The following is a 27,183-nucleotide window of genomic DNA, read 5'->3' as shown; positions in this document are numbered from 1 at the left end:
ATTTATAGAACATTATAACATTTTATACTTTAATCTTGTTAATGTTCTTCTTCCCCTTTAAAGTGTAAGTTCATCAAGAAAAAAAAGGGAGAAGACTCAAATCAATAGAATTAGAAATGAAAAAGGAGAAATAACAACTGACACTGCAGAAATACAAAGGATCATGAGAGATTACTACAAGCAACTATATGCCAATAAAATAGACAACCTGGAAGAAATGGACAAATTCTTAGAAATGCACAACCTTCCGAGACTGAACCAGGAAGAATTGGAAATATGAACAGACCAATCACAAGCACTGAAATTGAAACTGTGATTAAAATTCTTACAACAAACAAAAGCCCAGGACCAGATGGCTTCACAGGCGAATTCTATCAAACATTTAGAGAAGAGTTAACACCTATCCTTCTCAAATTCTTCCAAAACATAGCAGAGGGAGGAACACTCCCAAACTCATTATACGAGGCCACAATCACCCTGATACCAAAACCAGACAAAGATGTCCCAAAGAAAGAAAACTACAGGCCAATATCACTGATGAACACAGATGCAAAAATCCTCAACAAAATACTAGCAAACAGAATCCAGCAGTACATTAAAAGGATCACATACCATGATCAAGTGGAGTTTATCCCAGGAATGCAAAGATTCTTCAATATATGCAAATCAATCAATGTGATACACCATATTAACAAACTGAAGGAGAAAAACCATATGATCATCTCAATCGATGCAGAGAAAGCTTTCAACAAAATTCAACACCCATTTATGATAAAAACCCTGCAGAAAGTAGGCATAGAGGGAACTTTCCTCAACATAATAAAGGCCATATATGACAAACCCACAGCCAACATCGTCCTCAATGGTGAAAAACTGAAACCATTTCCACTAAGATCAAGAACAAGACAAGGTTGCCATTCTCACCGCTATTATTCAACATAGATTTGGAAGTTTTAGCCACAGCAACCAGAGAAGTAAAAGAAATAAAAGGAATCCAAATCAGAAAAGGAGAAGTAAAGCTGTCACTGTCTGCAGATGACATGATACTATACGTAGAGAATCTTAAACATGCTACCAGAAAACTACTAGAGCTAATCAATGAATGTGGTACAGTAGCAGGATACAAAATTAATGCACAGAAATCTCTTGCATTCCTATACACTAATGATGAAAAATCTGAAAGTGAAATTAAGGAAACACTCCCATTTACCACTGCAACAAAAAGAATAAAATATCTAGGAATAAACCTACCTAAGGAGTCAAAAGACCTGTATGCAGAAAATTATAAGACACTGGGGAAAGAAATTAAAGATGATACAAATAGATGGAGAGATATACCATGTTCTTGGATTGGAAGAATCAACATTGTGAAAATGACTATACTACCCAAAGCAATCTCCAGATTCAATACAATCCATATCAAACCACGACTGGCATTTTTCACAGAACTAGAACAAAAAATTTCAAAATTTGTATGGAAACACAAAAGGCCCCAAATAGCCAAAGCAATTGTGAGAAAGAACAAGGGAGCTGGAGGAATCAGGCTCCCTCACTTCTGACTATACGACAAAGCGACAGTAATCAAGACACTATGGTATTGGCACAAAAACAGAAATATAGATCAATGGAACAGGATAGAAAGCCCAGAGATAAGCCCACACACATATGGTCACCTTATCTTTGATAAAGGAGGCAAGAATATACAGTGGAGAAAAGCCTTTATCTTTGATAAAGGAGGCAAGAATATACAGTGGAGAAAAGCCTCTTCAGTAAGTGGTGCTGGGATAACTGGACAGCTACATGTAAAAGAATGAAATTAGAACACTCCCTAACACCATACACAAAAATAAACTCAAACTGGATTAAAGACCTAAATATAGGGCCAGACACTCTAAAACTCTTAGAGGAAAACATAGGCAGAACACTCTATGACATAAATCACAGCAAGATCCTTTTTGACCCACCTCCTAGAGAAATGGAAATAAAAACAAAAATAAATGGGACATAATGAAACTTACAAGCTTTAGCACAGCAAAGGAAACCATACACAAGACAAAAAGACAACCCTCAGAATGGGAGAAAATATTTGCAAATGAAGCAAGTGACAAAGGATTAATCTCCAAAATTTACTAGCAGCTCACGCAGCTCAATATCAAAGAAACAAACAACCCAAATCAAAAATCGGCAGAAGACCTAAATAGACCTTTCTCCAAAGAAGATATACAGATTGCCAACAAACACATGAAAGAATGCTCAACATCATTAATCATTAGAGAAATGCAAATCAAAACTACAGTGAAATATCACCTCATACCGGTCAGAACGGCCATCATCAAAAAATCTACAAACGGGGAGGAGCTTCAAGATGGCGGAAAAGTAAGATGCTGAGCTCACCTTCCTCTCCACAAATACATGAGAAATACATCTACACGTGGAATAACTCCTACAGAACACCTACTGAACGCTGGCAGAAGACCTCAGACCTCCCATAAGGTAAGAAACCCCCCACGTACCTGGGTAGGGCAAAAGAAAAAAGAATAAACAGAGACAAAAGGATAGGGATGGGACCTGCACCAGTGGGAGAGAGCTGTGAAGGACGAAATGTTTCCACACACTAGGAAGCCCCTTCGCGGGCGGAGACTGCGGGTGGCGGAGGGGGAAAGCTTCGGGGCCGCGGAGGAGAGCGCAGCAACAGGGATGCGGGGGGCAAAGCGGGGAGATTCCCGCACAGAGGATCGGTGCCGACAGGCACTCACCAGCCCGAGAGGCTTGTCTGCTCACCCGCCGGGGCGGGCGGGGCTGGGAGCTGAGGCTCGGGCTTCGGTCGCGGCGCCGGGAGAGGACTGGGGTTGGCGGCGTGAACACAGCCTGCAGGGGATTAGTGCGCCACGGCTAGCCGGGAGGGAGTCCGGGAAAAGTCTGTACCTGCCGAAGAGGCAAGAGACTTTTTCTTCCCTCTTTGTTTCCTGGTGCGCGAGGAGAGGGGATTAAGAGCGCTGCTTAAAGGAGCTCCAGAGACAGGCGCGAGTCGCGGCTAAAAGCGCGGACCCCAGAGACGGGCATGAGACGCTAGGGCTGCTGGTGCCACCACCAAGAAGCCTGTGTGCGAGCACAGGTCACTATACACATCCCCCTTCCGGGGAGCCTGTGCAGCCCGCCACTGCCAGGGTCCCGGGATCCAGGGACAACTTACGTGGGAGAACGCACGGCGCGCCTCAGGCTGTTTCAACGTCATGCTGGCCTCTGCCGCTTCAGGCTCGCCTCGCATCCGTGCTCCTCCCTCCCACCGGCCTGAGTGAGCCAGAGCCCCCGAGTCAGCGGCTCCTTTAACCCCGTCCTGTCTGAGCGAAGAACAGACGCCCTCCGGTGACCTACACGCAGAGGCGGGGCCAAATCCAAAGCTGAGCCCCGGGAGCTGTGCGAACAAAGAAGAGAAAGGGAAATCTCTCCCAGCAGCCGCAGAAGCAGCGGATTAAAGCTCCACAATCAACTTGATGTACCCTGCCTCTGTGGAATACATGAATAGACAACGAATCATCCAAAATCGAGGAGGTGGGCTTTGGGAGCAAAGATATATATTTTTTTTCCCTTTTCCTCTGTGAGTGTGTATGTGTATGCTTCTGTGTGTGATTTTGTCAGTATAGCTTTGCTTTTACCATTTGTCCTAGGGTTCTATCCATCCGTTTTTGTTTTTGTTACTTTTAAAAATTTTTTTCTTAATAATTATCTTTTATTTTAATAACTTTATTTTATTTCACTTTATTTTATTTTATCTTCTTTCTTTCTTCCTTCCTTCCTTTCTTTCTCTCTCTTTCTCTCTCTCTCTCTCCTTCTTTCTTTCTTTCATATTTTCTCCTTTTTATTCTGAGCTGTGTGGATGAAAGGCTCTTGGTGCTGCAGCCAGGAGTCAGTGATGTGCCTCTGAGGTGGGAGAGCCAACTTCAGGACACTGGTCCACAAGGGACCTCCCAGCTCCATGTAATATCAAACGGCAAAAATCTCCCAGAGATCTCCATCTCAACGCCAAGACCCAGCTTCACTCAACAACCAGCAAGCTACAGTGCTGGACACCCTATGCCAAACAACTAGCAAGACAGGAACACAACCCCACCCATTAGCAGAGAGGCTGCCTAAAATCATAATAAGGCCACAGACACCCCCAAAACACACCACCAGACGTGGACCTGCCCACCAGAGAGACAAGATCCAGCCTCATCCACCAGAACACAGGCACTATTCCCCTCCACCAGGAACCCTACACAACCCACTGAACAAACCTTAGCCGCTGGGGACAGGCACAAAAAACAACGGGAACTATGAACCTGCAGCCTGAGAAAAGGAGACCCCAAACACAGTACGTTAAGCAACATGAGAAGACAGAAAAACACACAGCAGATGAAGGAGCAAGGTAAAAACCCACCAGACCTAACAAATGAAGAGGAAATAGGCAGTCTGCCTGAAAAAGAATTCAGAATAATGATAGTAAAGATGATCCAAAATCTTGGATATAGAATAGTCAAAATGCAAGAAACATTTAACAAGGACCTAGAAGAACTAAAGAGCAATCAAACAATGATGAACAACACAATAAATGAAATTTAAAATTCTCTAGAAGGGATCAATAGCAGAATAACTGAGGTAGAAGAACGGGTAAGTGACCTGGAAGATAAAGTAGTGAAAATAACTACTGCAGAGCAGAATAAAGAAGAAAGAATGAAAAGAACTGAGGACAGTCTCAGAGAACTCTGGGACATTAAATGCACCAATATTCGAATTATAGGGGTTCCAGAATAAGAAGAGAAAAAGAAAGGGAATGAGAAAATATTTGAAGAGATTATAGTTGAAAACTTCCCTAGTATGGGAAAGGAAATAGTTGGTCAAGTCCAGGAAGCACAGAGAGTCTCATACAGGATAAATCCAAGGAGAAACACGCCAAGACACATATTAATCAAACCACCAAAAATTAAATACAATGAAAAAATATTAAAAGCAGCAAGGGAAAAACAACAAATAACACACAAGGGAATCCCCATAAGGTTAACAGCTGATCTTTCAGCAGACACTCTGCAAGCCAGAAGGGACTGGCAGGACATATTTAAAGTGATGAAGGAGAAAATCCTACAACCAAGATTACTCTACTCAGCAAGGATCTCATTCAGATTTGATGGAGAAATTGAAACCTTTACAGAGAAGAAAAGGATAAGAGAATTCAGCACTACCAAACCAGCTTTACAACAAATGCTAGAGGAACTTCTCTAGGCAGGAAACACAAGAGAAGGGAAAGACCTGCAATAACAAAGCCAAAACAATTAAGAAACTGGGAATACGAACATGCATATTGATAATTACCTTAAATATAAATGGATTAAATGCTCCAACCAAAAGACATAGACTGGCTGAATGGATACAAAAACAAGACCCGTATATATGCTGGAGAGGGTGTGGAGGAAAGGGAACCCTCTTGCACTGTTAGTGGGAATGTAAATTGATACAGCCACTATGGAGAACAGTATGGAGGTTCCTCAAAAAACTAAAAATAGAACTACCATACGACCCAGCAATCCTACTACTGGGCATATAGCCTGAGAAAACCATAATTCAAAAAGAGTCATGTACCACAATGTTCATTGCAGCTCTATTTACAATAGCCAGAACATGGAAGCAACCTAAGTGTCCATCAACAGATGAATGGATAAAGAAGATGTGCCAAATATATACAATGGAATATTAGTCAGCCATAAAAAGAAACGAAATTGAATTATTTGTAATGAGGTGGATGAACCTAGAGTCTGTCATACAGAGTGAAGTAAGTCAGAAAGAGGAAAACAAATGCTGTATGCTAACACATATATTTGGAATCTAAAAAAAAAAAAATGGTCCTGAAGAACGTAGGGGCAAGATGGGAATAAAGACACAGACCTACTAAAGAATGGACTTGAGGATATGGGGAGGGGGAAGGGTAAGCTGGGACAAAGTGAGAGATTGGCATGGACATATATACACTACCAAACGTAAAATAGATAGCCAGTGGGAAGCAGCCGCATAGCACAGGGAGATCAGCTCAGTGCTTTGTGACCACCTAGAGGGGTGGGATACGGAGGGTGGGAGGGAGGGAGATGCAAGAGGGAAGAGATATGGGGACATATGTATATGTATAATTGATTCCCTTTGTTATAAAACAGAAACTAACACACCATTGTAAAGCGCTCCATGAGATAGTGTAATTCTTTGTTTTTGTTTACTGTTATATTTCATTTTACCTGTCAGATTTTTGACATTCGATAATTGGTAAAGAAATAAATATTCAAGATAGTGCCTTTATTTTCTTTGCAATGTTTTAAAACACAGCTCTGTAATTTTCTGTCTTTTTTTTTTAATGATACAAGATCCCATCAGACCTGTCACACAGTAACCAGCTGTGGGTGATTTTTCCAAATTTCTGCTTTTGTGATTAATGAATCTTTTCTCAGGTTTACTGTTTGAGAATAGGTTAATATATATAACTTCCAGTGTAATTCTGAGATTGTAGCAAGCATTCATGTTGTGTGACTTTGGTATACTCAGGAACATCTTCTCCTGTCATGTGGTTTGTTTTTTTGTGTCTCTTTATCAAGGGCTCTATGTGAATTTTTTTTTAAAGGAGATGTCCTGGCTGTATCACAAATGTTTTGAATCAGACTCTCATGTGGGTGTATGATTGTGGTTTCTTTTAAAAAAGTGTTTCACAGTTGATTCTGATGACCCACTTTGTTTTTTTTTTTGCTATTCAGAGTAAAAACTACAACTTCTAGCATTCACTATAATAAAGCTGCCATCACTAGCAAATGCTGTATTCAAATATTTGTTCTCATTCACTCTACTTCTTGTCCTACTTGTGAGGGTGTGAAAGATCTCTGTGCACCAAACAGAAACACACAAAAAGCCATGCAATTGAGAGAGAGTTGGTAAATGATTTGGTGCAGACTCCATTTCTGCCAGAGCAGACAAACAAAATGAAGACACATCTTTTAAATGGGCTTTGCTTTCTCAGGTTAATGTCAGCCTTTCTTAATCCATATCCATGGGCTTGAAAGAAACTTAACACATTCTGTAATATGTTGTCTGACAGTTGCAGCTTGGAAATTTTCTATTAGTTCTATTTCTTCAGCAGTATTTTAATGAGAGGTTGGAAGAAGATGTATCAAGTGCTGATAGTCAAATTAGAAATTAATAAGGTCTGGGAAATATATGACTTAACACATGAATGACAGATGTCACGATAGCATAAGCCCTCCATCATACTAGACTTTAGGCTTGAGTAACATTGTCCAAACTGGTTTTGGTTCTTGTTTTAAAAAGAAAGGTATTAAGCTTTTCTTCTTATTTAGACTATTAATTTCTCTCTTCCTTTTTCACCTCTACCTATCTTCTAGTCACCGGTTTTATTGCGTTACAATTACCTGAGCAAATACATTTTCTTCTATTACATATTAACCATACCTTTCACTTTAACTTTGTATGGATCATATATTCTAATCTTAACCACAAATGCATAGCCACACCTTAACAATGAGTACTCCCATTTTTTCCCATTTATAGTTTGTTTCATTGTCATAAATTCATAGGTGATTCATTGTTCCATCATTAGTATAGAATGTGAAAATTGTCAGTGAAGGGACCAGGAACTGCTCAGAAATAACATCCTACTCAATTAATACAATGTTAGTTGAAAACACAGCAGCAGAAGAATTTTTTTCTCCCCTTAAATATGTGTTTCACGGTCCACTGCGGCATCACTACTTAACGGTTCTAAGTTCGCTTCGTTCGCGGATTTTCTTTCATTTTCTGATGTCTTGATATCTTTTCCTTGATATTTTTTCTTCATAACAGAAATTAATACAACATATAAAACAAGAGCTGGGAGTTTTAAGCCTGTAGTCAAGCCAAAGAAAGTATTTCTGTGAAAAGAGAAAAAAAGTCAGTTTTTACTTGGAAAACACTTTACAGTGTTGCTCTTCAGTATGCAGAAGGCCTTTAAAAAATGATGTTTGAAATCTTACATAAAAACATTGAAGTAGCAATTTCAGTGATTCTTTTGATTGGAGCATAAGAAGTTTGTGATTATTTTTAAAGGACGATTAACCCACAGAAACTAAGGATGGTTCACGATCTGCCCAAGTGCTTTCCGTAAAATAAGGTATATTTGGAATGTTTAACTGTCTCAGAGACAGATTAGTTCATGTGTAATGAGAACAGATTATAAAGGAAATGAACTGACTGTGAGATAATCAGATTGAATCCATTTATATTGAACCAGGAGCCAGTGTTTACCTTATAGCCTTGCTGTCTACGAAGCCCTGCCCTGTGGTCTACTGAAAATTTTTCACAAGGCCACATAAAATTACCTAGTACACATGGTCTAGTCCAAGGATTCTCGGCTTTGATTGAACATAAGAATCACCTAAGGAGATTTTAAAACTCCCATTCCCCAGGCCACACCCCCTGACCAATTAAATCAAAATTGAAATAAGTATTTCAAAATAGAAGTTAGCATTTTGGGGGAATTCCCTGGTGGTCCAGTGGTTAGGACTCCATGTTTTTACTGCTAAGGGTGCGGGTTCAATCCCTGGTTGGGGAACTAAGATCCTGCAAGCTGCATGGCACAGCCAAAAAAAAAAAAAGGAAAAAAATAAATAGTTTTTAAAGCTCCTCAGGTGATTATAATGAGCAGGAAAGATTGATGACCACTGACCTGGTAGGTTGAGAAGCAGTCGCCTCATAACATTATTAACTAATAACATTATTAACTAAATGTTGAGAAGCTTTATGCAAAAGATACTTTGAACAATTATTAGGTTTAACTGAATGGAATTAATTCTATAACTTTGAGTTGTTTACAAAGTTTATTAAATGGTAGCTATAATTCCTAATATTATTATTACACTGAAAATATCTCATTCTTTAGTAATTAACATAGTCAAAGGAAAAAATCAATTAATGAAATATATTTATGAGAACTTACCCATATAATGTGGAATTGTATATCCGACAAGACCCTTGCTTCCCATAGTTGTTGACAGACCACTTCATACAAGCTCTATCAATCAGAGCCCCAAAATATATAGGAGCTGGAATTCCTCCTGCAACGTAAGATGAGAAGATGTCAACCCAAGGAACATATTTCAAAGGAAAAAGTGATATTCCACACTGATATATTTGGATTATGTAGAAATTAAAAATTTTGAAAAAAAATATTTTGGAGCACTTGTCCATTGATTTGGCCTAACTCTACTCAAGAATCAAGATTATGAGGAATCTCCAAAGCTCAAATCACATACAATAGCATAGACATCTTTTATCTACCCTCACCATGCCAACACATATAGGGAAGAAGGAAAATTATATGCCTGTACATTGTTCTTCTTATAATGCCAATTAAGCCTGGTTGGTAAAAAGGAGAATGTTGTCAGTAAAACATAGAAGTTATATTGGTTCATATGTAATTTTTCTTAGGCAAGGAAGGACAGCTAGGATAGCAGGAGTAGAGTTATAACTTCACAGGGAAAGGGAAAATCTCTCAGCTCAATTGCTGCAAAGGCAAGAGATTTTTCAACTCTATTTTTAAGTAAATTAAAAGGTGGGGGCTTCCCTGGTGGCACAGTGGTTGAGAATCTGCCTGCTAATGCAGGGGACACGGGTTTGAGCCCTGGTCTGGGAGGATCCCACATGCTGCGGAGCAAGTAGGCCCGTGAGCCGCAACTACTGAGCCTGCGCGTCTGGAGCCTGTGCTCCACAACAAGAGAGGCCACGATAGTGAGAGGCCCATGCACCGAGATGAAGAGTGGCCCCCGCTTGCCACAACTAGAGAAAGCCCTCACACAGAAATGAAGACCCAACACAGCAAAAATTAATTAATTAATTAATAAACTCCTACCCCCAACATCTAAAAAAAAAAATCTTAAAAAAAAAAAAAACTGAATGCCAACACTAGGACTTCCTCCCCAGAGAAGCACAGGCCCAGCTTCACTGAGTGCTAGGCTCCTGGTAGGCTGTGCTTTTTTTTTTTGGCCTCAGGGCTCCACTCCCACCTTCTTGGAGTCATGAAGCATTTTCTCTCCATTGATTGTGTTCTTTCTTTTTTTTTTTTTTTGCGGTACACGGGCCTCTCACTGTTGTGGCCTCTCCCATTGCGGAGCACAGGCTCTGGACATGCAGGCTCAGTGGCCATGGCTCACGGGCCCAGCCGCCCTGCGGCACACAGGATCCTCCCGGACCGGGGCACGAACCCATGTCCCCTGCATCGGCAGGCAGACTCTCAACCACTGCGCCACCAGGGAAGCCCGATTGTATTCATTTTTAATACCTCCTGAAGCAGCCTGGGCTGTCCAAGGGCCTGTGGTGCTGAATTTTGCTTCTGTTGATGTTCTGATCATAATGATGCCTAGGTCTCTTCAGTGGCCTGTACCTAACCCAGTTTTTATTTGTAGTTATGATTTTGCAGAATTTGAGGACTTTCAGGAACACACATGTTGTCTTATAGCAGAAGTGCCCATCTGCTTTTACTGCTATTTTAATAAACTCTGACATTGACTCCTAATTCTAAGCATTAGTAACTTGACCAGATTTTACAGATATGCTAATTTTCAAATTTTATATTGTTACATAAAAATGGTAGTGATTCATAGTTTACAGTTTTGCCAATTTCATTTACTTTTAATCAGTCTCAATTTTCTGAGAGTGAGAAATCTTAGAATGTCAAGGAACTGCTGTCTGAGACGAATATATCTGAGGAAAACTGTTACTGAGAAACTGGATTAGGAATTCACAGGTTTCTACAAATCTAAGCCATTCCTTTGAAAAATGAAAACTATGTGCCAGCAATTTATTTTTCTTATATAAAAATAGCACTGGTTTGATCAAACTTAATGAATTAAATGTTTCAGGTAACAAACTTAGTCTTATATTATTGAAAATTTAAAACTTCAGATAACTTGTTTTCCAAATACCTGTTTCAGTTTAATATACCTTCCACAATTTACATTGTATTCAGACAGTTGTTTGTGACTGGACATTTGGTCCTCAGTATGTATTTCTCCCCTAGAAGAGTTAGATTCCATTGGGCCATATACTGGACGTATCAAAATAGGATGCTCAAAATCAGAATAGCAAAATTCCTTTTTTTCTATTTTACGTCTCTAGAGGAACTTCTATTCTCAATCTCATTTCAGCATATCAGAAGGAATACTAGCTCCCCCAATTCTCTTTCTATCTGCTAACTTCTATAGCTTAGATTCTAGGAGTGAGGCATCTCCATTGGATCTAGAGGAACTGCCAGGATTGGACAGAGAGCTACAAAAGACAAGGTAGAAACTTTAATGCACATAGCTAACTGAAAGAAGGCAGTCTGAAAAACTACTTACGGTATGATTCCAACTATATGATCCTCTTCCATAAAGTTTGCACTATTCCTGCCAGCTGGAAATAACTATCCTCTTTAGAACTCTTAGCACTTTGTAGCTCACTCACAGCCCTTATCCTACAGTACCTCCATCTTCTCCTTCTCTCCCATACCTTTTATATTTTCTCCTTTTACCTTTGAGGATCTGTGATTTTCTCCCAAATATACTTGTTGGACACCTGCTCCATTGTAACTTGGCCATAGTTATGCTTCTTTCTTTTGCTTGCAAGAGTCCCAAGGATTGATGCCCTCCCATTTCCTTTTCTTTCAGCCATCGGTGGTTGCCTCCCGGCCATGATCAGTTGCCTACCCCAATTCCTAGAGCAATCATGTCCTTTTCCTACTTCCCAGGAATAAGCATATAATGTTAACAGGTCTTAAAAAGCAGTAGCACAGGGGTTAGGTTAGAAGTTGTTAAGCTACCAACAGGAAACTGTATGGTATAAATGGCAAATGGCAACAAAGGGAAAAGGATAATTTTCTAAATCTTGTACTAATCACCTCATCTGAATATTTAGAAATAGGCCTTTAGCCTCTAGATTCTATAGTATTACTATTTGACAGCAACAACAAAACACAACTTCCTGAGCTTTCTTTCATTCAGAGCACTCCCCATTCTAAGATGCTCAGTTCTAGAATTTTAGTTGCCATGAAACCAAGCAGAACCCTGTGGGCCCCTGCAAGTACAAAGGTCCCTCCATGTCCCCTGCCTCTTGTTTGTAGAAAAGATGAAGTCTCCCAGGCCTTCCTGAGTCACAAAAGAGCAAGCTCAAGCAGTTAATGATTAGGACAGCAGAGTCACAGAATCTTTCCAGTGTCTGATGTACATCCCTGAGTTGTGTTGCAGATACCATAACTGCCACCAAAGAGAAAAAGCTAACCGCCTAATGACCAGCCTGTAGCCATGCCATAAGCTGCTCCATCTATGGCTAGCACAATTCCAAGAACTGGCTTCAGATAATGGGATTAACATTATTGCTCATGATAATCTATATTTTGTGGGCATCAAAATAATTGTAGTTTACTCTGCCTGTATATGTAGGTGGGCATCTAAAATTATCAGCAAAAAGATACTACAGATCCATGTCGACATCTTCCACTTTAAGAATACAATGCCCTTTGTCGGCATGAAATTATAGAAGATGGACTTTCATCCCTAATCCCATGGAATGGAATGATGTCTGACAAGCAGCTCTTTTGCTCCTTTTCTGTTTGTCTATTTCTGTTCCCCTTAAACCTTAATTATGAAAATCAGATCACTAGGTAACATTTAACCTAACTCCTGGCTTGTGCTCTACTTAATGCACACCATGCGTTGCCTAACCTGTTGATTCTTTTCCTAGATTAAAAGAAGTAGGAATGAAGAATTAAGTAATTAAAAATGATTGACTCTCTATCCCCAGTGCCCCCTTAGCAAACTTGCAAGCAGACCACATGGGCAAGATAGCATCCAAAGGAAGATCAGGAGTAGTCAGCAAGTCTGCATGAAGTGAAAAAATGATGAGGAATCTGACCTCCTACCTTAATAATTAACTGAGATTATTTCCCCTTTTTCCCTTTAAAAACTATCATGGCTGAGCAGAATCTTCAGAGATGGTTTTGGGATGAGTCTGCCTTCTCCCTAGATTGCTGGCTTTTCTGATTAAAGCAACTTTCCTTTCTACCAACACTTGCCTCTCAAATATTGGCTTTTGAACAGGGAACAGCCAGACCTGAGTTCAGTAACACCCATTCCCTTCTGCATTTTAAATTTCTATTAAAGGTTATCTGCCCCAGCCTTAGAGAACTAGTCTGAGGGACTGTGAAAGTCCTCATCTGTTGTTTTGCACAATCTCCCAGGTCTCCTGAGCTGTTTTGGGCATTACGCCCCTCAGCATAGAAGGAAGGTCCTGCACTCTGCATATGGGAAGAAATATTCCTAAGTCTTAAATTAAATTCTTGGAGACCACTGATCTTTGTTTTAGAAAGGATATAATACAACTATGATGATGCCTTTTTCTTACAGATTGATTCTAAATAGAACTGACAATGAAATTCTCTTTTAGGTCATTTAGTTCTCCTTTATCTCATTATTTTTCATTTACCACAAACATTAAAATGATATTTTACTTATACCTTTTTAAAGAAACTTTCTGATAATTGGAAATCAGTTACATTCAGTCTTTGAGCTTTGACGTGAAAATTTATACCTGGAATTTATCATCTACATATTTATCATACCTAGTGTTCGAATAGTTAGTGAATGGAAACCCATGGCAAGTGATTTCAGTTCAGGTTCAACATTTCTGAAATAAGATAAAGGCAAAGCAACATTAAGCATCTCTAAAATACCAGATTGAGCTAAATATTAAAGCATTTCTCAGTGTTGTTCTTCATGATCTAATGAAAATCCTCAAGTGAAGAGCAGATATTATTTAAAGTTATATTTTCAGTTGTTTTAGAAGGCAAACATCTGAATGATATTAACAGTTCTTATTTCTTTACTTATTCAATGTGTTACAATTTCAAGACAGTTTTACAAACATTTCCACATTTGATCCTTAGAAAATCCTGAGATAGTGGTTGGAATAGACTTTATGATATCTATGAAGACAGTGATTTCATGTGATCTATTCAGTTGACACCTGCCATATGAGAGAGCAAATACTTTTATGTAGGTCTTGGTCTGAGCAGAACTCTTTTTACTACTTCATTTCTATCATTGCTCTTAATAGAAAAGTTGACTAATATGATTCATAAACTACATAATATAACCAGGAAGGTCAAAAAAGATATCTGTATTCTACTGTCTAGTGTATTTAAATGTCATTTTAAAGGTAGCAAATACACTTGTATCCTCTCACAATTTAACTCACTTTTGCATTTAGAAAGTTATTTCCACAATTCCATATTTCTATGTTCAATGAGCTGATGATATAACCAACTCTGTAATAACCTAATACATATCAAGCAAAATAAATTATCTGACTGTAGTGGCAAGATGGGGGAGGGTGACTGAGGCTCAGAAGTTCTGTTTTTACCGAAATATTGAATTAACTGATACAAAGGTTTATTTTTTTTCTTGAATGACTGTATGTGTTCAGAGATAAGTAAATTTAGTCATTCAACAAACATTTGCCATGTGCCTCCTAGGAGACTCTGTGCTAGTCTTTGTTATTGATATAAAGAGATAAATCATGTTTATAGTAACTAAATGCCTTAGATAAGTCATTCAACCTCTCTTAGCCTCAGTTTCCTTATCTGCTAAGTAGTCTTATCTTGTGTGTTGTGAGGATACAATGTAATAAGCTAGCCCTCTAAACCTCAATTTTCTTTACACAAAATTGCCCTTTAAGCCTTGTAGGAGAGCTACCCTTGAGTGAGATTCTCAAAAGTATTCAAGAAAGCTTATAAAAGTAAACAGGATAAAAAATTAAACATAGCATAATAAAAATTAAACACAGCAGAGTTATGTATTAAGAAAGAAAATGAATGGAAAGGGTTTTTCCTCTGCTTTTGCAAAAGGCAGGGACACTTCCACTAGCCGAGCTGAGGACACAAAACACTATGCTTGAGGGCAGTGAAGCCATGCCAGTAAGTAGATGGGGTCATGTTATTCAAAGAGGTGAGTTCTTCCCTGAGGAAATTGTCATGAGGGAATCAGCCATGACAGCTAACTAGTCCAGTTAGCTGTCTCTCTCAAATAATCAGATTTCTTAAAAGGGCTTTTGGGAAGAGAGAGAATGCAGTTTGTTCCTGGTTGAATTTTCTGTGACAAGTGCCTGAAGTGTCACTTTTCATTGCAGTTGATTTTTTAAAGGGTGTATTTGGCTTACAAGCTGGATGCAATAGAGGCAAAATTGAGATGTTTGCTATCAACTTGTATTTTTACCCAGGGAGAGGGCTAGTGTGTAGAATTGAGCGGACTTGGGGATAGTGATAATATCTTCCTGAAAGGGAACTTGAAATCTTAGACAACTCAGTGGAAATGATAGACTTATGTGATATAATGACACACAACACACATACACACATATAGAGTGACAATCACACACACTCCTACATTCACATGGATGCACACTTACAGACCCTCATGCTCATACTTACATGCACACTCTCAACACACACACACACACACACACACACACACACACATTTTTATCATGTAAAGTATTGGTCACTGCAGCATAAGTCCTACCTCAATCTGACAGTGATCAGCTCTGTATTTTGATCAACATTTCTCAGGATGGATTCTCCACAAAAAGCACCTCCTATCATAGCCTTGTGTTTCCTCTGATTCTGTTCTTGCCTCCCAAAGACATATTTTCCACCCAACAGGCAGTGATCTTCTAATTGGATAAGATAGTTGTATAATTCTACTGCTCAGATCTCTCTGCTGGCTTCTTAATACAATGAGAGTAAACTCCAAAGTCTTTACTGTGATCCATAGGGTCTGTGCTCTCTGCACCATGCCTGCTCTCTCATTGTATTTCTTACCTCTTTCTTCTTCGTACAGTCCTCCTGGTCTTGTACATGTCAAGTATGTTCCACCTCAGGACTTTTACCTCCACTGCTACCTTCCCTGGATTGCTCTTCACCTGTTCATATCTGCATGATTTGTACCCTCAATCTTTATTCAGGTCTCATCAAATGACTTTCAATGGAAGGTATCTGAATTAGTACTGCTTCTCCACCCCCTCTTCTTTCTTTGCTTTTCTTTTTTCCTTTCTTTTTTCCTCATCAGGTTATTCTCATCTATGGTCTCCCCTTTCCCACACTGGGGGAACATCAAGTCAGGCTGTGGTGACAGTGGAATGGGGATCCTAAAGCAGACCCTGCCATTGCGATTTACAGAGACAGAGGGTAATTAAAACCCTAGTTAGTGAAGATGCAGTGCGCCTCCTTCCTCACCAGAATTTAGTGATGGAGGGCTCTGCCAAGGGCCTGAGCAATGTACTGTAGACTTGGCTGTTAGGCTTCTTAATGTTTAATTTTTTTGGATGCATGGTGATTAGCTAATTGCATTTTACTGGAGATGCAGGCCGTTGACCTAGTGAGGCTGGAGGTTCAGATGCTCATGGAATGTCGTGGTCTAGTTTGGTGATCCATCTCTTTCAATGGCTCAGACAGGTGATTGAATAAAATCCCCAGAAATGCACTTGGTAGACTAACCACACTTTGTAGAAGTGAAGTAGGTTGTTTATCATGCACATCCAGATCATAGCTTTAGCCTCAATTATTCTATAATATGTGGATTTCTTCACAACTTAACTATTCTTGCAGAGAGGGTGGCTTTTACTAAGAGGAAAGGGGCTCTTATGATGAGTCGTCTTCTATAACTCCTGTCCAATTTTTAAAGATTCACAGAGTTGGTTGAGCTTTCAAATTCTTGGGAGGGAACAGTCTGAAACTACCATTTCTTTAAAACAGTGTTGTAAAAAAATGCTTTTGAAATTATTTCGAAAAAAGTTTATGAAATTAATTATTCTTGCAGAAAAGTTGCAAGAATAGTACAAGAATTCCTTCCTCATTCCTGTCATCTGTATTTCCAAGCATTAAAATTTTATTACCTTTTCTATATTTTTACTCTGATTTTTTCTTCCTAATGCTTAACACTTCTTTTTTTTGTGTATTTACATGCTTATTTATTTATTGTTTCTTCTCCTACACCCATCCACTCTCCCATCCCTCACCCCAATGAAAGCTAGTGAAAGGAGAGCCCTTATCACTTTTGTTCACAGTTCCATCCGTGGCCCCTAGAACCGTGCCTAACATATATACTGAATGTGTAAATATCAACACTCCTGCTTAGTCTAGTTTTAATAATAGCCTTATGATGTAAGCATTGGGGAATCATTAATAGACTGAAGTTTATATTTTTATTCCACAGTCTGCCTCACAAAAGTTCTCTTTCAATAAAATCGAAGAGAAATCAATAATGTTGATGTGAGAAATCAATAAATGTTGATGTGAGAAATCAATAAATGTTTTTGATAAATGGTAATGTTGATCTTATCACTTTCTTATTAAGATAAAATTATCATCAATGTTGTAACAGTTTTCTCTAAAATTCTCGTTCTCCTCATGAAAAATTTTAAATTAAGAAGCCAAGACTTGTTGAGATGCAAGCTAATTTGGAGTTTTGAGACAACTTCCTGTAATTTAATGAATCTGTAATTTGGCAAATATGGAAAGCTTCTCCTTTTGAGTAGACAGTATTTTATGGTAAGGTAGAGCTTTATCTGTGGAATAAATTAGTATAAATAATTTGACAAGATTTAAGGGTCATTGTGGAATTTAAACAACTGTAGTCTCAGTTTATAGCTTTATACTCATTTTAAAAAACATTAATATATTTGTTTTCTTTCCCTTCTAAGTCATGCTGTTGGCTGACCGTGAACCTGTTGCTAACTACTTATGTCTTAAAAGTATAACTAGAGGTTAACCCAGATCACCATATTTACACATATATATTTTAATACCTACATGCAAGTCTTTACATGCTTTCACTTTTAGGTGATTGAATGATTAACTTCACCAACAGGCCTTGTATTACCTACTCCCTTCCTAACCCTGCAGTCTTACCTTGTGCCATCTGTCTCACTCAGTATGTTCCAACCAACTGGCTTCTGTTCACTCCTCAAACACATCAGTTCTTTCCTGCCTTGAAGCATTGGCATATAGCCCCTCTCCCTGTAAAGTTCTTCACTTGCTAACTTTAACATACCCTCTAGACCTTTAGATTGTGTCACTGTTTTTGAGAAGTATTTTCTGAGTCCTCTTCCTCACAGCTCCTCACCTCAATCCTAAATTTGTTTTTCCTTTTTATTCCCTTTAATAGCACTCTTTTTTTCTTAGTAGTACTAACGACAGTTTGTAATTATGTGTTTATTTTTAAGCTTATTTGCCTTACATAAGTCTTTCCTGTTATACTCTAAACTGTATGAGAACAGGTACTTTATCTGTTTTATTCACCATGGAGTATTCTTCACCAAGTGTGGTTTAAATATTTGTCTAATCAGTGAAGAAAAGAACGAATATTGCTCATGTATTTTTCTTTTCTCTATGAGGGTATTTGAGAGACTAGGTCAAAAGCCATTCTTTTAACTAGGATTAAAAACTTTGGAATATCATAGACTGTTTATATTATGTGATCTGGTTCCCCAGTTTTTTTTTTTCAATGGAATCAATAGGTGATTCACTCTGACAGGCCCAACAGGGTATAAGGCATCTCAAAATGAGAAGTTCTTTTAGAATCACAACGAGGATTCTTTCACATTGAGGCAGTTGTCGATCAGTCTCTGTCTTAAAATTCTCATTAAGAGGAGAAAGTACGGAATCTAGATTTTGTAGTGGCAGAGGTCAAGGCAAAATTATTATTAATCATGGCAGTGAAATATCACAGTAATCCTAAGAAAATGCACTCTTAGAAAATTTAAATGTAACAAAATATGAATTGGGGTTCCAAATATATTATGGAAAAATATGCACATTATTAGGTGTGTTTATAGTCTATGTAAAAATGCTTTTAAAAAGTAATACTCACTTAAAAACCAGCATGATATTTGAGGTGCTTCCCAATGCAGAAGAAAAAAAGATAAATATTTGCACTACTATATAAACATAAAATTTTCTTGTACATTGATCATTTTTGGGGCATTCACCCAACTTCATTGAGTTATTTCTGCTCTGGAAACCATTTACTTCCACACAACTACAGTTATGAAACATCTGAAAAATAGTTTTTGAAATATGACAGAATATATTTACAAAATATGACTGGGCTATAAATATATTCTATTATATTTAAAGACATCTCACTCATCTAAGCTAAAATATTTACAGTTTTTAAAGAAAACATTCTAACAATACAGTTGTTTAAGAATTGAAAGGCAAAATAGTTTCCTGGATTCCTTTATAGACAAGAAAATGTAATTTACTATTAACTTTTCATACATCCCTAAATTAAAAATTAGGAAAGAATAGAAAAAAAGTAATGTCTGAAACTCTGTAAATTATTTTCTCATCAATATAAAGTGTTTAAATATTTCTCTACCACTCACTTTTATTTTCTATAGCACACCTACTTACTCTCTTTAACAATCTCTACAGAGTGTTAGTGACACTCCCTGAGTAGGATTGCCTAGGGAATCCAGAAAATATAGTAGTTTTGGAGGGGTCAAACCTGGGTCGAGAACCACCCATTCGAATGGGGCAAAGTCCAGGGCAGAAGGGACCAGGCATGGATGCTAGAATTCCACTTTGGCCAGCAAATACAACATCTGATTGCATAATGACAGATTATAGGATAGATGATGCCATTACCAGAGAGGTTCAACACAACAGAATACCCTAAAGGTTAGAACACAGCTGGAGAAAATTTAGGAACAAATGATTTTAGAAATTTAATTTGGCAGGCAGTTTATGTAGCTAGATGGCTTTAATAAATTCTGTTCTGAGTCTAGGCTAAACTAAGGTTTAAGGGAAATTTGAACCCATTAATGCTAAAGACCAATTACTGAAGGAGGAACTGGGGAAGAATTTGAATTCATACTTATCTGATGACCAAGCTTTACATTTTTTTTTACTAAGAATTGTATGGAGAAATTCTTTATGTAGCAAGCCTATCAGCCAATAAAACAAAACTTAAGTACAAAGGGCATTATTTTGAGTGATTAAGAAGGGATGACTTATTACTAAGAATTTGGTAAAAGAACTCCGCAGTGGTCCCTAAATGGTAAAGTATTAAGTGGATGATGTCTCCATAGTAGACAGAGCTCTCTTTAGGATTCTAACATCATGTCTCTTCTAGCCCTTCACGCGTGGACAAGGTGGGACCATAGATTAAACGGGGCACTCTCAATGAAAGGCACTATAGCCATGCATATGAGATATGGGTTTTTAAGTATAGTCTTTGGGCCATTTTTGTGCAAATTTATGACTCAGCTTCAAAGAATCTAGGTTCTTCAAAAAGTTCTCAGTGACCTTCATTAATGCAGTTAGTAGGACTATGGGCAAGAAAATGATGGTAAAGTTTGAAAATCAAAGACAGGAGGATGTGGTAGAAAGCAATGATCATAGATGATAATATTGCTAATATTGGTGATAGGAAAAGGGCCCAGGAAATGGGTCCCCAACTTTGTGAGTTATTCAGTGGATTGGAAGTAGAATAGAGAACACCATATCTGATGCCCAGCTATTGAAAGTTACTTGGGGGATTGGGGAGAACTCATAATTTGCATGGAAGGGGATATTTTGAGTGAAGAAGACAGTGGCACTTCTATGGGAGATGTTAGCAATAGGTAAGCAGAATATTAAGTTATCCTGCGTAGGAAAAGGGCCAACCTTGAAAAAAATCAAAATTGGAAGCCAAAAATTGGACAGTCAAGTGAGCATGAAGCCTTGATTAATTTCTTGGAAAGTCAAAAGGGTATTGAACCTCAAGATAAACTCTCCAGAATCTATATGCAAGATTGCATATAGATGTTGTCCTGAAAAGGCACCTAGATTGACAAGGGGTTGGCTCAGGATTTTCCCCTAGCATCTGAAGGGTAAAGTACTTCCAACCTAATGGAAATCATATCCTTTAGTCAAATGAGGTGCTTCCTAGAAATCATAAATGTTTTTAAATTTCAAAAGGTGATAGTCTTATAAACGCAAGAAGAAAAGGTGGGAGTAATCTCATGAGAATTCAAGCAACAGAAAAACCTGTTTGTGTCTCAAGCAGGATTTTATGTGAGGCTTTGTTTACACATCACAGCCATCACAATGACAGGCAATAATGGGAATCTTTTTCTTTCTTTTTACTGGTGACCTTAGTTGTAGAAACATTTGGTAAGTAATTATCAAAGTTTAAGTAAGTTAAATCAAATCTGCAGTTTTGATTAAGGAGAAGAAAGTAAAAAATAATACTCACAACAGACTTTTTACTGCCACTTGAAGATTTGCATCCTGCTAAACAAGGTGATATGTAAGTTATTCCATTGTCTCCACAGAGTGGTTCCCATTGATTTTGATCACAATTGCAGTCAGAGTTGCAATAAGAAAGTGGTACATTTATATGAGATGCCACTGGATTATTTCTGGAAATATATGATAGACATATATCAGAAAGAGAGAAAAGAAGAAGAAAGAAGAAGAAGAGGAAGGAGAAGAGGAAGGAGAAGGAGAAGAAGAAGGAGAAGGAGAAGGAGAAGAAGAAGAAGAAGAAGAAGAAGAAGAAGCAGGAGGAGCAGGGGAGAGGGAGGAAGGAGGAGGACAAAAAGAGAAGGTGAGGGAAAGGAAAAGAAGGAGGAGAGACGAAAAGGAGATGAGAAATAAGGGAAAGGGTTGTCTTTAAATTAAATAGAGATATTTTGCTTGTCCAAAATGGCAAAGTTTATTTTTAGTGCTTATTAACTTTTTCACCCTTTATCTTTACCCAGACATGATTTATGATGTAGAAAATATAAAACATATAAAAGAAACCAAAGAGGATAGGTAAGACATAGACAAGAGGTCTTTGTGATTCTGTCAAAAAATTCCTCAAATATCACTTCAGTTTTCTGAGAATTGGTTTCTGTTCAGTAGGGTAATGGCATTAGACTAAGGTTCTTCCCAGCTCACTGTAAAGTCTCATGAATCTGTGAATGTTAATTAACTAGTTTGAATTTTTAAATCTATATTTTAACTACACAAGGAAAGGATTCAACGTGGTCAAAGCAGAATCCTTAAGGATCAATTTTTAAAAATCAAGAATAATAGAATCAGGCTTCCCTGGTGGCGCAGTGGTTGAGAGTCTGCCTGCCGATGCAGGGGACACGGGTTCGTGCCCCGGTCTGGGAAGATCCCACATGCCATGGAGCAGCTGGGCCCGTGAGCCATGGCCGTTGAGCCTGCGCGTCCGGAGCCTGTGCTCCGCAACGGGAGAGGCCACAGCAGTGAGAGGCCCGCGTACCGCAAAAAAAAAAAAAAAGAATGATAGAATCAGTTGAGAAAGACTAGAAAAACTTCATATGCTTTTTTAATGAAACCGTAACAAAGTTTATAATGATTTACTGTGAAACATCATTGTATTTATAAAATATAATCTTATAATATGGCTAAAATTATTAAATGGATTATTCATATAATTAATTTTCTGCTTATAGATTTTTAAAATTATTCTTTTTTTTTGGTAAAAATCTTGATAAATTATCTTTGAATGAGAAAGTAATTTTCATGAAGAAAGAAGAAGGTAGATTCAGAAATTCTGTAATCAATGATTTTACTGAAAGCATCTAATACCTAATCCTGCTTGGGGACACACGATGGACAGGGAGTGATTTATCATAATGATTAATGACTCAGTCCGGACATTGCAATCAGACAGTCCTGTGTTCACATTAGGTCTGCCACTTCACAGCGATGTGACTACTCTTTCTAAAATTAGATTTGCCATTTGTAAGTCATAAATCCTCATAGAATTTTTTTTGGAAAAAAGTTAATTTAGCTGTTCTCAAACTTTCTGTTCCCAGCAGCCTGTCGATTCTTGAAAAGTATTGAGGACCCCAAGGGTTTTTTGTTCAAGTGGATTCTACTTATTGATGTACATACTCTACTAGAGATTAATAATAAGAAAAATTTAGTACATGAGAATGCGCAAGCACACATATCCTTAGCCAACAGACTGATATTATCATCACATATCTTGTAGCCTTAGAAAATATCTCTGTACAAGCACAGGGAAGTCTGTTCAATACTCTGTAATAACCTAAATGGGGAAAGAATTTGAAAAAGAATAAATACATGTATATGTATAACTAAATCACTTTGCTGTACACCTGAAACTAACACGACATTGTTACTCAACTATGCTCCAATATAAAATAAAAATGAAAAAAATATATCACTATATACTCATTAGAAAATGAGAATGAAAAAGAAAAATACTATCTTGGTATTAATATAAAAATAGTTTAGAATTTGTTGACCATCTGCAAAAGTCTCAGGGACCCCTGTAGATTCTCAGACCACATTCTGAGAACCTCTACAGTAATTCATACTCTAAAAACTTACCCCAGTGACTAACATTTCATAAATGCTAAATATATTGATTCTGTTAATAGCCATCACTTAGACTATGAGTTCCATGAGAGCACTGAGGTATCCTATAAATTTTTTGACCTTTAAGGAGGCACTCAGTGGAATTTTATTGAATGAAAAAAGCCCATAGAACTCTAGCTGCCTTCTTTTGAATAGATAGCACAGTTACTGTGCTTGTTTCAGGGAACTGGCTTTAGGTTAAAGCCTGTATGCTTGTGCTGTGAAGTAGCATCGTTCTGGAGTCACTGTATGACTTCAAACAAGCCACAGTTTCTCTGGGTCTCAACTAACAAAGGAAGAGGATATTAGAGGGTCGGGCTGCATAATTTCCAGGATTCTCTTCCCTCTAAAGTTCAATGTTCTAGGTACTCTGTATTTTGATATACCAGAGTCAGTGGTGGTCAATAGGAATATTCAACAACAAACAGGATTAGGAGGGAATGGGGAGATAATTCAAGATTAAGTTGGCAAGCCTCCAAGAATAGGATGATGTTTAGGTAAGCAAATGTGGGAAGATTCGACAGGTTCAAATTGACACCTCATAAGACCCAGAGTTTCAAAGCCCAAAGCCAACAATAAGCAGTGCTAAGGAGTCTGGTTACTAAACTGTGATCCAAGGATCTTTGCTTGTTGCTTGAACGTGAACATTCCTAAACTTAAATTGTTGGCTATATTCAGGAGGTGATGAGAAATCTGCACAGGAATCTTGCCCTTGATTTGGGGTAGAGACTGTAGTACTAGGTATACTGCACAATGCGTGATAATAATGAAAAGTAAAAGCTTTCTAGGTCTAATATGCCATTATGTATAGAGTATTTATCAATTCTACTGCTAATGAAGACAATACCAGAAGAAACAGAATTAGCTTGCAAAAAAGGAGAATTGAGTGCAGTGTACTGGTTTTCTTATAAAGATAATTGTTAAACATCAAAATTAACTGCAGATAAAGATTGTTCAGTCACTTTTGGAAAATGTCATTTATATTTCTCTTATGATTCACCCAAGATCATAGTGGTTAGGATTAAGAGTTTTGGAGTCAAAACCTTCAAATCTGAGTCAGAATCTTAACATTGTTAGATATGTAATCTGTGTATCTTTCTAAGCCTTGCTTTCCTTATCTATAAAATGGGGATAAAAGTACCCATCACTCATTGTAAGCACCCATAAATAATAACTATTACTATTACAAACTATATGGCTTTTCTTTAAGGAAGGAAAAAAAAGAACTTTTTGAGATCTTAAGAAATGAACATTTTAAGAATTTGTAAATTGAAATTTCTCTGAGTTAAAAGTTTAGTAAAATTGCCATCTACCTTGTTTGCCTTACTTTCTTTTACATTAGATGGTTTATATATTGTGCTATTGGTATATTGATATATATATACAAACCCATCATAAGTCAAGGTTAGTCCAGCAACTGATTTGTTTTCACAGATTAGCGCAAAATTTAATAGGTGAAATAGGAAGGACAACATATGGCTACAAAATGAAAATTTTGCAATTCCAACCAAGGTAAATTTGAATTTTTTAATGATATATCCTCCTGTAAACACTCCAGATGCAAAAGTTGGTATGGTTATGAATCCTAGAAGTAAGAGAAAAAATGTAATTATATAAATATGGTTATTCTGAATGTCTTTACACATGAAACACTGTATATCAACCAAAATCATCCTATCTTGTTACTTCTTAAATAGAAGGCTGGCAGTCCAGGATGGAGGTAGAGGGTCAGTGCACCATGTGGGGGAGATAAAAATAATTTCTTCCTGCCAATGCTGAAGTTTTAGTTTCCTCAGTAGCAAAAGTCAGTGACTAAGAATATCTGTATGTCTGAACATATGGTTTTTATAAGGTGCTTTTTGTCCCCTCCCGGAAAACAACAACAAAATATCATCTTCCTGACTCTGAGACTTTTATCCTACCATCTAAAATCCTTTGCATTTCCTTAAAATGAAGAGTTCCTATCCTTAAAAACTTACTACAAATTTGCCCAGTAGTTTAGAATTGAACACTTAAATTAATATCTCTTCTTCATTCATCTAAACACACACATGCCCTAAGATGATAAACAGGTCTATATGTGATGTTAAAAATAGTTGATTCCTCTTATAACTTTTCCATTTCATTGTCTTCCAAGATTGATTAAAGATGAAGATCCCTCTAACAAAAAATTTAGGCTGAGAACTTTATTAGGAGTTAAATTTACAATTTTAACTTTTATCTTAAGTTCAATAAGCACATCCTACAGAATTATATTTTTCTTGTTTACTTATGACCTATTCATATATCACTTGATAAATTCACCTTAACTTATCAAATATTGGGTTTCTACAATGTGCTGGGCCATGTACTGGGTATTCTACTGCTCTTAAGAATCTTATATTATACAGGGGGTAGAGAAAGAATAATATGAGAAAACCTTTCCTTCATAAAGAAGTCTCCTTGTGTCATTGGAAACAGATACTGCAGCAAAAAACCTCTCTAAAATATGAGATTTGTATTGAATTATATAGATACCAATGATGTGTTTAAATTGATTTTTCTCCTGGAAACATCAGTGTCCTATTTTTTGTAAGTATCTGGGTCCTGATTCAAAGTCCATGAAGGATAGAAGTATAATAATTACATTACAAAAGGATTTGCCTCAGAAGCTCAGCACTAGATTATAAGATCCAGTTATGCAGATATCATATCTATATGTTCCATTCACATGTCACTTTTCCTTCAGGAATTCATCTCCTCAAAAATAACATGAGCTGTAACTTCAAATGCAGAACAATGATGATATCACAAGACCCATCGATTTGATAAAATTTGAAAAAAATAAATGAAAATTATATTTAATAAAATGTGAAATTGCCTTCACAACAAAATGTCACTTGGAGCTCAGTGACTCAGTAGCATAGCATTTATCAAGCAAACATAAACAGGTCTTACCAAACAAAATGCTAGTCTCAGATGCTGACTGGCCATACTGCTGTTCTACATATTTGAAGACATAAGTAATAATTCCAATATGGCTGCTGGCTTGTAGCAGTGTCAAAACTAATGTTATAACATACAGGGGATTGGTAAGGATGCTTTTCAAGGACTGGAAAAAACCTATAAAAACATAAAAAGAAAGAAAATATTATAATGCAGCTTACATATATATTAATATCTTAATCTTGTAAATATAATTTATATAATATTTAAAATTCCATAAGTATATAGCACAGAAAGTCAGAATACCCTGCAATCCTACTAACAGTTTTTTAAAAAAATTCTTTCAATATTTTCCATATGTGCATTAATATTTATTTAATTAGTTCATTTTACTCCAAAATGGGATCAAACATACATGCTGTTTTAGTCAGTGCTTTGTTCGCCTCGTATTTGGTTATTCTTAGCATTCTACCATACAACTGTATACATCATTAGTTCATTTATTCATTCATTTAGCAAACGTTTGGTTTTTAATTGGGTACTAGGCAATATGCTAGGCACTCAAGAAACAAAAGTGAATGAAATGCCATGTCTCTTTTTTATTAGCACTTAATAATATAATCATTATATTAATAATATAATTATTAACTGGAAATTTATCTTAAAGATAGTATAATCCAAAGCTCACAGAAATAAGAAGACTAAGGTTCAAAAATCATAAAGGTCAATTTAGTACCAGGATTCAGATCTCTTGTTTCCTGGTATATAGCTTTTCTACC

General features: G+C 37.3%; 1 protein-coding gene across 1 annotated transcript in view; it reads right to left on the bottom strand.

Moving 5' to 3' along the window:
• Positions 1-6,332: 6,332 nt before the first annotated feature.
• LOC137201697 (solute carrier organic anion transporter family member 1B3-like) overlaps positions 6,333-27,183 on the bottom strand; it is a 59,265-nt gene continuing 38,414 nt past the window's right edge. Inside the window, exons 9-15 of the mRNA XM_067695856.1 lie at positions 26,417-26,581; positions 24,869-25,064; positions 21,333-21,498; positions 18,963-19,147; positions 13,658-13,722; positions 9,002-9,119; positions 6,333-7,937 (exon numbers count right to left, since the gene is read on the bottom strand). Of these exons, the coding sequence (XP_067551957.1) occupies positions 7,742-7,937; positions 9,002-9,119; positions 13,658-13,722; positions 18,963-19,147; positions 21,333-21,498; positions 24,869-25,064; positions 26,417-26,581 (1,091 nt within the window). The 3' untranslated portion in view covers positions 6,333-7,741. The remainder of the gene's footprint in view (positions 7,938-9,001; positions 9,120-13,657; positions 13,723-18,962; positions 19,148-21,332; positions 21,499-24,868; positions 25,065-26,416; positions 26,582-27,183) is intronic.

This window comes from Pseudorca crassidens, chromosome 11, assembly GCF_039906515.1.
Source record: "Pseudorca crassidens isolate mPseCra1 chromosome 11, mPseCra1.hap1, whole genome shotgun sequence".
Lineage (NCBI taxonomy): Eukaryota > Metazoa > Chordata > Mammalia > Artiodactyla > Delphinidae > Pseudorca > Pseudorca crassidens.
This window is presented reverse-complemented; position numbering and strand designations above follow the sequence as displayed.